Source organism: Pelodiscus sinensis, chromosome 17 (genome assembly GCF_052426305.1).
Source record: "Pelodiscus sinensis isolate ZL-2025 chromosome 17, ASM5242630v1, whole genome shotgun sequence".
NCBI lineage: Eukaryota > Metazoa > Chordata > Testudines > Trionychidae > Pelodiscus > Pelodiscus sinensis.
In genome coordinates, this window is record NC_143068.1 from 23,903,594 (window position 1) to 23,917,726 (window position 14,133).

The 14,133-nt window shown below is 42.9% G+C and overlaps 1 protein-coding gene across 9 annotated transcripts in view; it reads left to right on the top strand.

Annotated features, from left to right (window-relative positions):
• The window catches only part of SULF2 (sulfatase 2), a 311,690-nt gene extending 297,996 nt beyond the window's left edge, over window positions 1-13,694 (top strand). For 8 of the 9 annotated variants that reach the window (XM_075901571.2, XM_089769700.1, XM_006132193.5 and 5 more), the window contains 7 exons: window positions 4,173-4,232; window positions 4,792-4,961; window positions 7,107-7,249; window positions 7,772-7,895; window positions 9,515-9,545; window positions 9,845-9,901; window positions 12,613-13,694. In XM_075901571.2, the coding sequence (XP_075757686.2) occupies window positions 4,173-4,232; window positions 4,792-4,961; window positions 7,107-7,249; window positions 7,772-7,895; window positions 9,515-9,545; window positions 9,845-9,901; window positions 12,613-12,643 (616 nt within the window). In that variant the 3' untranslated portion in view covers window positions 12,644-13,694. The remainder of the gene's footprint in view (window positions 1-4,172; window positions 4,233-4,791; window positions 4,962-7,106; window positions 7,250-7,771; window positions 7,896-9,514; window positions 9,546-9,844; window positions 9,902-12,612) is intronic. The other variant, XM_075901570.2, reaches the window with a different exon arrangement.
• Window positions 13,695-14,133: the final 439 nt, after the last annotated feature.

Genomic DNA, 14,133 nt, shown 5'->3' on the forward strand with positions numbered 1-14,133 from the left:
TTCAGCAGTGGCTGACTTGGGGACGCCTGGGGCAGAGCAGCTTGGGTGCTGCTGGCTTGCAACCCAGCAGCACCCAAGCCGCTCTGCCCCAGGTGTCCTGATTCAGCCGCTGCTGAAACTGACCAGCAGTGGCTAAATCAGGTCGCCTGGGGCAGAGCAGCGGGGGTGCTGCCAGGTTGGTCCAGTAGCGCCCAGAGCAGCGCTACGGGACCAACCAGCAGCGCCCCAGCTGCTGTACCACAGGCGTCTGGAGCAAAGCCGCGGAGCACGGGGGCAGCTGGACAGCCCAGACGCACCGCGGCTGTCCCGCTGCCCGCGTGCTCCGCAGCTTTGCTCTCCGTCTCCCTGGTCTGCTGGAGAGCAGCAGACCAGGGAGACTGGAAGCAAAGCCTCTGAGGACGCCGGCAGCGGGACAGCCGCGGCGCGTCTGGGCTGTCCGCTACCCGCGTGCTCCCCAGCTTTGCTCCCCGTCTCCCTGGTCTGGGGAGACTGGGAGCAAAGCCGCGGAGCACGCGGGCAGCGGACAGCTCAGACGCGCCGCGGCTGTCCCGCTGCCGGCGTCCTCAGAGGCTTTGCTTCCAGTCTCCCTGGTCTGCTGCTCTCCAGCAGACCAGGGAGACAGGCAGCAAACCCCATTCGTAACTGCGAATCCGACATAAGTCGGATCCGCGTAACTCGTGGACTGCCTGTACTCAGTTCTGCACTGTACAAGAAATAACAGAACTCAGGCATTTCTGCATCTTCTGAGTTAATTCAGGATTAATCTGTGTAATTTAAAAGTATGTGAAAGGCCAAACTTCTAACTAGCTTTTTAGTTGCTCCCATGGTCTCGTGTCAGTGACTTAAGATCATGGATTCAAATCCAGGTGCTCAAATATAATGCTGCTCCAGCTGCATCTCTTACAGAGATGGTTCAAGTAAGCACATTTTTCTGACTTGAGATTTGCTTTTCCAAAGGGGAGCAGTGTCATTTTCTCTGCTTTCAATAAATAGACTACACCAATGAGTGCATACTGCTCCCACTTCAGTTTAATCAGGGGCAATGTAAGCCATTTCCTCGGACACCAGGGGTGCGTCTAGACTGGCAAGTTTTTCCGCTTTTGTGCAAAAACTTGCCAGCTGTCTACACTGGCCGCTTGATTTTGCGCAAAAGCACTGACATTCTACTGTCTGAAATCAGTGCTTCTTGTGCAAATGCTTTGACGGTCCCGTTCGGGCAAAAGCCCTTTTCCGGAAATGTTTTTGTGCAAGAGGGCCAGTGTAGACAGCTAAAAACTGTTTTGCGGAAAAAAAAAACCAATGGCGAAAATGGCAGTCAGGGCTTTCTTGCGCAAAACTGCGTCTAGATTGGCAAGGACGCTTTTCCGCAAAAAGTGCTTTTGCGGAAAAGCATCCGTACCAATCTAGACGTTCTTTTCCTCAAATGTTTTTAATGGAAAAACTTTTCCGTTAAAAGCATTTGCGGAAAATCATGCCAGTCTAGACCTAGCCCAGCAGTAAAATGTCTAGCAACTGCTGGCTAGAAGAAATGGGTATTTTCCAGGTTGTAGAAGGCACCTGACGCACCCAGACTTTTCTTACTACCTGAATTCTAAGTGCAGTAGTTGAATGTAAACAGTGATTGTGTATCAGGGACTGTGCACAGTTGGCTTCTAATGAGCTCAAGAATTTCCCAAAGGGTTGTAAGGTAGCACACAGATTGCATGAGGGAATATTTAAGGCAGGGATTCCCAACCTATGGGTTGGGACCCAAATATGGGTCACTGTTACATTTCAAAAGGGTCGCCAAGTGTCTCCTCAGGTGGCTCTGTCCTCTCTCCTCCCCCCATTTTTGAATTGCCTTGGGTCACCAAGTCTTCCTGAATTGTCAAAATAGGTCCCCATCTGGAAAAGGTTGGGAACTGCTGATTTAAGGGTTTCAGACAAACTCTTACTTGGTAAATGGCATAGCAGAAAATCTTGTAAAATCAATTGCTAAAGTACTTGAATAACATTTACTTTCAAGAAAGCTGCTCAACCTAAGAGTGCCAGGAACAGCTGACAATATGGCTACTATTGAGTCTGCCAGTGAGCCAGGTATCCCCATGGGAATAATCAGCCATAAATCTACAGTGGTATTGCGCGCGCACACTGCAGAGCAGGCCACAGTATTTAGGGAAACCAAACAACAACACCAGCTCCCATCAGTTAAGTAGTTCTAAAGAAAGGTTTTTCAAAGGGTTTTAAAAGAAAAAAATAGTGTGTTTGAAGTGCCCTATAGAGATCTTTGGGAAAATTCTTGCTATTGTGATGAACAGGCATCTCTGGCCTGAGTGAAGAGTTGGGCAGATATGATCCATCCTGTATCATCTCATTTGCTTCTACAGGCTAAGCTATTCAGAGTACACCCGTCCGCTCCCTGGGTGCACGTTACTTGCTAGCTAACAGCTATGAAGTGCACAGTCCACGCAGCGCTTATTAGTTGAAGATTCTACAATGCAGTGACCTACAGCAGTTTAATGTTCCCTAGTGTCACCCAACAGTATGCACAAGAGCTATAAAGTGGGAACCTATTTAATATTGAATAAAGACTGAGATGGGTGTAATGGGGCATATAGCCATGTAATTTTAAGCAGCACAAATACTCCGTCTCCGATGCCTAGTATTTTCCAAAACACAGTATAAAAGAGTCCATGAAAGCTTACATAGCTCTATAAATCACTGGTTTCACAGTATGCTGCCAAGGACACGTTTTATTTTAACCTTTACAGAAACTTACAACATTGAAAGATTCACTTGTTTACTGTAGAATGTTTACACATCCCTGCTCCGCAAACATTTGCATATGTGGTTCCACTGAAGTCAATGGGATGATCCATGAGTAAAGTTATACTTATGTAAAACCACAGTTCTGCAATAAGAACATGTTTGGATTAATGAGTTAGGTAGATACTTTGTGATTGTTTAATCAGTTAACTGATTAAAGGGCAGGGTGGGAGCAGTCCTCTCCTCTCCCCCCCAGCCACAGGCAGGGCTGTACTGGCCAGACTGGAGCAGCCACTGCCTGTGGTGGGCCAGGCAGCCCCTCAGATGGGGGCTGCTCCGGCATCCCAGTTGGAGAAGCCCCGGCTCCACCTGGAGCATCCTCTATCCATGGTGGATCCCTCCCAGGTTAACCTTAACAGGTAAGCCTCACCCTTCACAGGCAAGGCTTGCCAGTCGAACACTCAATTCCCTACGTTGTGTGCAAGATGTAAGCTTGCAGAATCAGGATGGTTATTTGATAGTAATAGTTACCTTATATTGGTAATTAGTCTTTTTAAAGGTCTCTGTTGGCATTCAAAGATATATCCTAATATTTTCTTTGAGTTACATTGCTTTTTTTCCTCTGTTGAATCTACTAGAACCTGCACACGTGTAACAGAATTCAGTCTGTTACACTATTTAGATTAAATTGCAAAACAATTCAAACTAGCTTCCTATTTAATGTACATAAATCAAAATAATCAAAGAACTCCTTGCAAAAACTTGAATAGCCCTAACTTTTATAACACAGAAAAGCATTCCAAAGAGAGACCTAAACAGTAGACTAAATGGTTTAAAATCCAACACACATTTGCCAGCATCCCTCATAGTACATAGGTCTTCAGAATTAACACTGGTACAAGCTAATATATCGGTTGCAATGTTACCTTTTTTGTTTCCTAGACAGTACTAGCCTATAGCTCTACAGTAAGCACCTACAAGTCAATTTACATTGATTTTTAAACTACAAGGAAAAATTGTAGGCATCTGGAAACTTTCCTATCAACAATTTCATAAATTTAGAAAATATTAGAACTGGAAATGTAATTAATTTGATAAATGTATCATTTTAGCTCTTGTATGCACAGAACAGATCATGTTGAAACTGCAGTATCTGAAATTACTTGCAGATATATGTTTCACTACACCACCAGATGTCACTGTCTTCCCATGATTTTGTGGAGCGATCAGAAAATGCTTAGCAGGACAGATTCCAGTCTAGTTAGGTGGCAGTTTATTAACCACACGTAGTTTGCGAATAATTCAGCAGAAGAGGTGATATTGATGGGTAGATATTAGGTTTCCTTTGAATGCAGTATGCGAATTCTGTATAAACAGAAACATTGCCTTTTGGTGGTATTGATTGTGAATGATTTTTCCCCCCCCAGTTACCACTCCAAACACAAGGGCAAACTGAGGCACAAAGGATCTAGTCTCCATCCTTTCAAGTAAGTGCTGGCCTCCTTCTTTGGAAGAGAAATGCAAGATGCTCACAGGTTAAACTTTGAATACACACTAGTTAAGAACTAACTAAAAGCAATAATACTGCATCTCTCCTGTAATTTAAAAAACATGGAGTATTAAAGAAAGGGCAATGAAGAAGGGCGGTGTGAGTCTAGTGGTTCTAACATCAGACTAGTAGCCAACTAATTCTGAGATTTATTTCCACTTCTGAGAAGGACTGATGCTTTAGGTGAGTCAATTAACCTCATGGGCTGTTTCATCTTTAGTAAACTGGGCTAATAGAACCCACCTACTTCACTGAGCTGTGGTAAGGACTGAGTAGATCACACCTCAGCTGTTTTTAATAACAGGGCTATAATTCCCAACTGTTGTCTTAGCAAGGCCTTTTGGAAAGAAGGCAATTTCTTCAAAAATATGACTGATTAATTTTCCTTCCAGTTAATGAAGCAAGCCCCTCAGTTTTGTAAGGGACTTTCAAGTCCTCCTCTCCTGTACCCCAAAATGGGTGCATTTTCCTAACTTTTCCTTGTCTCTTGACTGCAGGAAGGCCCTGCAGGAAAAGGACAAGCTGTGGCTGCTGAGAGAACAAAGGCGAAAGAAGAAGCTGCGCAAACTGCTGAAGAGAATAAAAAACAATGATACATGCAGCATGCCTGGCCTCACCTGCTTCACACATGACAACCAGCACTGGCAAACTGCCCCCTTATGGACATGTAAGGATCCCACTGACTGAGCAATAACCAGGAAGATGCTGGTGCCTTACCCAGGGCAGGATTTTGGCCACCAGGCAATGCCTTGCCCACTTGTTGTCAGTCATTGTTAGCTGCCGTGGAGCAGCTTCTGTCTGCAGGGAGCTCAGATCCCCCATGGATAGGGGCTGCTGTCGCCCCTCACAGCTACTTCTATATCAGAGGCAGCAGCGCAGGGTGGCAGGTGGAGCTGATTTTTAAACAGCTGATAGGTAGAAGTGCAGGGTGTCAGGGTGCTCCCTGGGAGTGGGGTCTGGAGTGCACAAACTGCTGCTCCTGCCACTAGGGACTATCGAATAGCCATATAACTGCTCAAATTTGATGTGGTTACACAACTATCCAATTACATGGTAGCTAACATTGCCTAGACAATACACAGCAATGCATTTACTGCTGGTATTGCCGGTCCAACAGGATGAGGAAAAGTACACCACCTTTTTCTGCTGAGGCACTAATACAGGGGTGGGGAACCTAAAGCCCGGGGACTGGATTTGGCCACTGGCTTGCCTGGATCTGGCCCCTGGGCTCTGTGCCTCCCTCCCCCCCCAGCACTGGAAAGCCCATGCTGGCTCCCTGCAGGGTTGGAACAAACAAAATCCACTAGCCTGGGCCCCTCCCCCAAGAGGAATGTGGGGAGTGTTTGCTTTTCTTCTTCTCAGTCGGAGGCCACATCAGTGAGTTTGGTGGGGCTTTTTGTTTTGCTTCTCATGTGTGTGCAGCCCTGACTGAAAAGGGAGTTGAGAGTGGAGGCTAAAATAACCTAATGTTTAAATCAAATAAGCATGTTGTTGACAAAGGTTTTTAAATAATAGAGTCCACTTTTGCCCTAACACATGCCAAAGAGTGTGAGATGCATACCAGTGTCTAATAATAGAATTTGCTGTTCCTTAAGTATTTGTCTCAGATGAGTAAGTAACCTTTAGGAAACTGACTGGTTTTTATCTGCCTGCTACATAGGGATTTGCTTATTTCCAGGGTGAGAGGAGAGATTGGTCCATAGCATCTGGGAGAACTGGTGGGGTTAAGACTACAGATGGACTAATTTTGTTGTCTTTGTTGCAAATAGTGTAATTGCCAAAAACGCAGTTTCTAATTGAAGCTGTTTGCAAATTCACGTTGAACTCAGGTAATAATTTTAGCTGCAAAGTTTACTTTTTTTCAGCTCAACAAGACATTTAGTTTTGAAATTTAGCTAGGTTTAACTTAAGAGTTAAAAAAGGGGAGGAGGATAAAAACCACTGAAAGCCAAAACAACTTTTTGTTTCATTGAGAAAATAAATTTCTGGGTTTTTCAGTTGTCAAGGGAAAAAAAATAAGTTATTCACCCAGCTGTTATTGACACTGCCACCTGTAATACGATTCACGTTTTGGAGGATAGCAGGGCCCCTAATCACTCTAATATGGCAGGGAACATGCAGAGGGCAGAGAGGAGGTGTGTGGGACCATTCTACAGGTGGAAAAGGCAGGGCAGAATAGAATGGAGCATGTCTACAAGTTTCAGGATTGCTAGCTGTGTCCTCTTCTAATTTTTGCTTAGAACAACATTATTCCTAAAGTGAGGCAGAGTGAATTCTAATTCAACACAAACACAGATAGGGTACGTCTACACTGCATCCCTAGTTCAGACTAGGGATGCAAATGGAGACTACCAAAGTAGTTAATGAAGCGGGGATTTAAATATCCCGCGCTTCATTAACATGATCTCGCCGGCGCGCTAGTTCGAATCACAGCTGTTTCGAACCAGGAAGTGCGCGCCGGGACAAACTAACATTACTCCTCAAAAATTGAATTGACAAAAAACGAGGAGTAATGTTAGTTCGAACTAAGGGCTTTAGTCCGAACTAACGCATCCTTGCGCGCACTTCCTGGTTCGAATCAGTTGTGATTCAAACTAGCGCGCCGGCGAGATCATGTTAATGGAGCGCGGGATATTTAAATCCCCGCTTCATTAACTACTTCGGTTGTCTCCATTTGCATCCCTAGTCCGAACTAGGGATGCAGTGTAGACGTACCCATAGTGCCTCACCAAGCTGCTACAGAAATATATACCTAACAAAGGCTGAATGCTTCTTATGGTTTTAAGTTTCTCACTCAACCTTTCATTTGCAGTGGGCCCTTTCTGCGCCTGTACCAGTGCCAACAACAACACATACTGGTGTATGAGGACAATCAATGAGACCCACAATTTCCTGTTTTGTGAATTTGCTACTGGTTTCCTGGAGTATTTTGATCTCAACACTGACCCATATCAGGTACCTGGACAGAAATTAGAAACAAAAATACTAACATTGTGCTTTAGTTGCTAAATAAGTAACTTTTCATCAAACAATGCACATTTGAAAGAAATATCATGGTGTACAATAGAACAGTGAATATAAGGCAGTGACTTTATTAGGAACTAATAGTTCAAACTAGAGCAAAGCAGTCTCTTTTCCAGAAAAAATATTGCACTTTCCAGATTAAAAGTGCAAGTGGTGCTGAACCAGACAGTTTTTTTCTGGGGTAAGGAAAAATAGGGAGGAGAGGGTGCATTCTGCCATCTTGAGAGGACTAGAGCTGGCCCTGAATTGACAATATATTCTGATGTCAGGTCACAGCTCAGAAATAAGGATGAAAGGCTTTGTCTTATGTCTGAAGCCTTTGTGTCTCTCTGATGTAAGCTCCACTGGTGCAAACCCCTTGGAGAGATACACTGAACCGGTTATAAAGCCATGACTTTCATCCATACACTGACAATCCCTCACTTGTTAACAAGCATCTTTATTTATCCTCAGTTGATTAATGCAGTGAACACACTAGATAGAGACATTCTCAATCAACTGCACATCCAACTCATGGAATTAAGAAGCTGCAAAGGATATAAACAATGCAACCCGAGAACTAGAAACATGGATCTGGGTAAGAGCCCTTCTACTTGCATCCTCCAAATGCCCAAGTGTACCAATAATACATTTCATATAATTGCAAATGGGTTTCTAATATTATGACCTGTAGCCCAAAAAGTTAATGTTCTGTTACTTGAGGACTGTCTTTAGGTTCATGATAGCATGCACTAGATTGTCTAAATTTCCTGTACTAGAGTTCAGCTATCCAGTTCTGTGAATTACATAGAGTTAGTATATTGAGCAAATGTAAAAGCTGTTTCATTTACTTTCCTAATATATTAAAGTAGTAGATATTTGAAGGGAAAACTAATCCAACAGTAGAAGAGTACAGAACATAGGGTACGTCTAGACTACATGCCTCTGTCGCCAGAGGCATGTAGATTAGGCTACCAGACATAGTAAAATGAAGCGGCGATTTAAATAATCGCCGCTTCATTTAAATTTACATGGCTGCCGCGCTGAGCCGACAAACAGCTGATCAGGTGACAGCTGTTTGTCGGCTCAGCGCGGCAGCCATGTAAATTTAAATGAAGCGGCGATTATTTAAATCGCCGCTTCATTTTTCTATGTCTGGTAGCCTAATCTACATGCCTCTGGCGACAGTTATTATGCCCCCTCCCAGCACACGCTGTGGTATCACGAATATAAAGTTTTTTCCATTGAAAAATACTGATTCATCAAATCTACATGCACCTAGGCTCTGTGGCAAGCTACCAGGTGGCCTACCATGGAGCCAAGTGCCTGGGAGCCATAGTGAAGATGTGTTTCCAAACTTCCTGGCAGCTTGTTTTGTAGAGATGACACTAACCTGGCAACTTAGAGCTCTCAAGGAATTTGTGGAGCATATTTAATTTATGTTCCTAGTGTGCCTAAAGTGAAATACTGTAGATTTCCAGATTTGGAGTAGGCATTCCAAATCAGCATGAAGAACTTTCCAAAAACTCAAGAGGGTAGGGTTGTTCTCTCTCCCAGGGCAGCCTATATACTGACCCCCTCATCAGCAGCTATATTGGAAAGATTTAAACGAAGAAAAACACAAATTATTTCAGTTAAGGATCTGAGCAATGCTGATTACATCTTCTAGTATAGACTATGAGAATTGGTTTTTAATGTTTATGAGTGTAAAAGACTTCCAACGCTGAAACAAGTGTTAACCCAAACATTGAGTTTGCAGAAGCCTAAAACGATAGTTGTGAAAGGTTTTAAATGCCCAATCACTGCCGTGAAATGTACATTCTTAAACCTAATATTGACACTTTCAAGATATTTGTCAGTGACCAGCAGTGAGAAGTAAACCTGGTAATGGTAGAGTGTTAAAAATAGCACAAGGGCTTCTGTACTGATTGTATCTATTTGTGCATTAAATATAGTAGATATAGCTGTGTATTACCCATGTGCTGAAAAAAATCTAGCCCTGTGTAGGTTGATGCAGACTAGAAAAGGCTTTGATTGTGATTAACGATAGCACAGAACAGTATACACACCACTTAATTTGATGTTAGTTATGTAATCCCGAAAATCTCGTGAATTGTTAGTAGGTTCTAAAATGTCTCAATTTTTTTCATTGAACCTTTCCCAGTACTTTATTCTTTTGCAGGCATCAGATGATAACTATTATTTGTTTTTCTTCAGGACTTAAAGATGGAAGCTATGAGCAGTTCAGGTACATTTTAAAAAACAAATTTTTGTCAGGACTCATCTTCATGCTAAGCAATGTGTAATGGGTCTGGGAAAGCAGAGAAGGGACTCACCTGTTTCTGGGATATCTTTTGAGGCAAACTCTCCCTTCATCCCCATTAATTTGAATTTCTGTGGTATTCCTAGTTTATTCACTGGAAGAGCATGTGCCGTTTCCTGTCATTCAGATTGAGGCTAAAATCTTTTCCCATCTTTCAGACCCTAGTGCTGGTGGTTTTCTTGGTGATGGTTAACTTTTTTCTCCTTTTGCTGCTTGAAAATTAGGCAGTTTCAGCGTCGAAGGTGGCCAGAAATGAAGAGACCTTCATCTTCCAAGTCGCTGTGAGTGGGAGTCAGTTTATGAAAAGCATTAGCTTTGACTTAACTTATTTTTTTCTCTTCTTTTTTGCATGCAACATCTATTCTCAGTTACTGTTTTCAAGTAGGGAATCCTCATACTTAGAGATGGCACTTTGGTTCTATTAGTTTGCCAGGATTGTGTTTATTTAAGGGTTACAGGCAGTCCCGGACTTACGTGGATCCAACTTACGTCGGATCCCTAGATACGAACGGGGTGAGGCAACTCCCGCACATGCGCAGCAGCATTCCCGGGGCTCGCTCACCTGGGTCCTAGGATCCTCCTCCTCCTCGGGCCGGCTCCGACTGGGGTCCCGCAGAGCTGCCGGGCAGAGGAAAAGTTGCTCCCCATGCCCGCTGCCCCCCCCCCTCCGCCAGCAACAGGCTGCCCCCTCCCCTGAGCAACAGGCTGCAGAACAGCAGCTAAAGCAGCCTCTCTGCCCCTCCTCCCCTCTATACATGCCGGGCTCCGGGAGCGCAGCAGCGTCCCCGGAGCGCAGCAGCGTCCCCGGGGCTCGCTCACCTGGGTCCTAGAATCCACCTCCTCCTCCTCTTCGGCCAGCTCCAACTGGCCTCTGCCTGCAGCAGCTGGCCACAGGGACAGGGATCCCGCAGAGCTGCCGGGCAGAGGAAAAGTGCCCCCCCCACGCCCGCTGCCGCCCCCCCCCCCCCGCGCGCCTCGCAGCCTCCCCCCTCCCCCCCTGCCAGCAACAGGCTGCCCCCTCCCCAGAGCAACAGGCTGCCGAACAGCAGACAAAAGCAGCCTCTCCGCCCCTCCTCCCCCTATACATGCTGGGCTCCCTGGGCAAACAAAGACTCCACCAAAACAAACAAAGTGCTGGCCTCATTGTGTTAGCAAAAAAAGGACCCTCCTCCTAGAACCCTGGGTGGTGTGTGGAAATAAAGCTATTAGCTCAAAGCATGGTGCAGAGCTGTTTGGTATTTGATGAGTTACTCCTTTAGTCCTGAGTTTGTCACAGGGACAGAAATAGATGTGAAATCTTCTGAACAGGGGAACAGACAGCAAAACAAACATTAGAGGGGAGTTAACCTTTCCCTATGCTATCCAAAACTAAAAAAAATGTTTGGCTAGAGTTTCCCCTACAATATGTACCAGTTCCGACTTACATACAAATTCAACTTAAGAACAAACCTACAGTCCCTATCTTGTACGTAACCCGGGGACTGCCTGTATTCTAAAATTGCTGCTGTATTGGAGGTTAAAAATTCAAACTGTCTACATTACTTACCTATTTTCTACCATGTGCACTTGAAATGTAGGTACACAACTTTCATCAAAAACCCTCAGTTTGGGTGCTAAGTTGGTCATCATGAAACTTTTGCTGGTGCAAATATTGAGTTAGTAATACCCTAGATTAACTGCAAGAGGCAGAAGACTATTTAAAAATATAAACATTAAAGCAAAGATATTAGGAGCTATTGTGGAGCACAGATGAAACACACTCCCAACAAGAGGGCAGTCTGTACCAGCATGTTTCTAAATAATTTCAGCTTGCAATCCTATGAAACACATGCAGTTTTTTCAGTCATGAGGTGATACAGATGTGGTTCACGGTTGTAAATTCTAAATCACACTTGAAAGGCTGCAACCTTCTTGCCAAATATACATACTTAAAATCCCTTATTCACAACTGCCTTCTGGGCATAGCAGCCAAGAACAGCAGAATTGCCAACTCAAGCAAAGGAAAGCAGGCTAATTCCCTCAGTTTAAGGATCAGGTTTTTCCCCCTTGGTACTAGCATAATCTTAGTCTTGTCAGCAGCTCCCTCTCTTTGAGATGTAAACTCAGGATGGCCTGAGGCAAGGCTGTCAGTCACATAAGCTGGATCTCATTGAGCAGAGAAGTACTGGGGGAGGGGCTGGCCACTGCAGACACAATCCTACTATTTCACTGGTGGCCTATGTACTATGAGCAGGAGGGGACAAGACTGAATTACCCAAACTATTCTGAAAAAATAACTTTACTGCAAAATCTACTTAAATATTTTTCTGACATTCTGCTAGAACCCTGTGTTTTTCTTTTTGTTGAATGTGTCTTCCTCCTTTAATTCAGAACTATCATACTTCTCAACCTGCCAGAGTCTGAAAATGGGGACAGATCTGCAAGAAAATTAAAATAGCATGAGGTTTCTGAATGGCCCTTGACAAGTCACTTACCCCTTCTGACTCAGGTCCTTATCTGGAAAATAATTGAGAATTGCACTTGCCAAATTTGTGAAGCTGATAAATCCATTAAAGAGTGTGAGGCACTCAGATATTATGAGAATGGGGGCCATATAAGTATGTTAGATAGATCAAGTTAATTCATAACTCTACCCTTAAACTCCATCAGAAATAAAACTTTACAAAACTAACTTGCAATTTTAAAAATGGTGACATCAGCTTTAGAACTAAAGAGTACTATATTGAAGAATGTTTCAAACTTAAGCTTCTATTTATGGCTATCAACTTAAAGGATATATGGTCAATGTTACACTTTATTTTAGCTAACATTTTTAGGCTTCATTTTAAGAGGCTATTATACCACGTTCTCCACAAAATTGGTTTTAAATGGCCCAGAGTTAAAAATTATCTTTCCTGCATGGCAGTACTGAGAAAAACTTACATTTGCAAATACTTCACATCCCAGCATATGACAAGGCACATACACTAAACTATGTTTATTCTGTTTAAAGAGGACAACTGTGGGAAGGATGGGAAGGCTAACCTCCTGCAACTGCTGGACCTCAATGAGGATACAAACCGGCCAGAACTTGAATCCTGTACAGACTTAACAAAAATGTGTATGATTTCAGAAAGAATTATGTTAGCCTGGAGGACTGGATGAACTTTTGAGGTTGAAGTAGATAGAATGTTTGCACTGTTGAGTGAATTAAATAGATAGTGAAGTTTGGGGGACCGTCATGACTATATAGTTCCCTTCTTGAAATCCACTATTGCACCTGCTTTTGCTTTGGATTATACTTCACAAAGTCACCACTAACACTGTGCAAGGAATTGATGGAAAAGAAAGATAAGGCTACCACATGAGTTGATTAACTCTTCGAAGCTCAGAGCACCCACAAAATTATTTCAGTGGAAACAAATTAAAATCTTCTTAGCTACACTGTCAAATGTTATTGAAGCAGATGCAAAGCTAAGTTTAACTGAAAAGCATGATTTAAACAATGTGGACATTTCTAGGGCAAATTAAATGAGGACAGTGGTAGAAAAATGTTATGTAGAGATTCAGGAATTCGAACAAACAGCACTGAAGAAGCAGCAGCTGAAAATGCTCTCCAGCACAATATTTCAAGTTTCCTTTAAGGATATAATTTCTGTTCACTATCTACATGGACACCTTATTACCAGCTGTAAGAAAATCTCTTGAGTAATAAAGCCAGATTGATGAATGGTTCTGTAAATACTTATTAATGTCTCATTCAAAAGAAATTCTTTCAAGTTGTGAAGAATTCTATTAATAAAAAAGTGGAATGCCCAACTATTGTTTCTCAAAATGGTACCTTGTTACTTAAACATTACATAAGTTTCAGAATTTAATCCATTTTTAAAAGCTCTGCAAAATTGCAGTTAATGTATGTCTTGAATTTTAATGAAATCAGATTTGTATAAAGTCTTTTTATGTGGTAAGATTATATTGTATGTTCAAAATCAAAACAATTTGTTTGAGAAAGCACATGTTCGCTAAGTGGTATAACTTTTACAAATGTAAAAAACAATCATGGCCAATAAAAGTTATAGCTCAGAGTACAGGAAACGAGAATTTTTGAGTTAATATTTATAAATCTGCAGTAAGTATTAGGAAAGGGAACAAAGTAATAAATTATCATGTATACCATAGTACATGTGAATATTTCTATAACTACACTCCAAAAAGGCTTTGCAAATGCACTGAAAATTAGCATTCATGCTTGTCTGCCACATCATGTGCAAAACTTCAAATGTGGTGCTAACATAAGAACAGCCATACTGGGTCAGACCAAAGGTTCATTTAGCCCAGGATCCTGTCTTCAAACAGTGGTCAATGCCAGATGCCCCAAAGGAAGTGAACACAATGCAATCATCACGTAATTCTTCTCCTGTCATCCATTTCCAGCTTCTGACAAACAGAAGCTAGAGACACATTCCTACCCATGCTGGCTAATAGCCATCAATTGATCTGAACTGCCATGAATATTATTTGGTTCTTTTTTGAA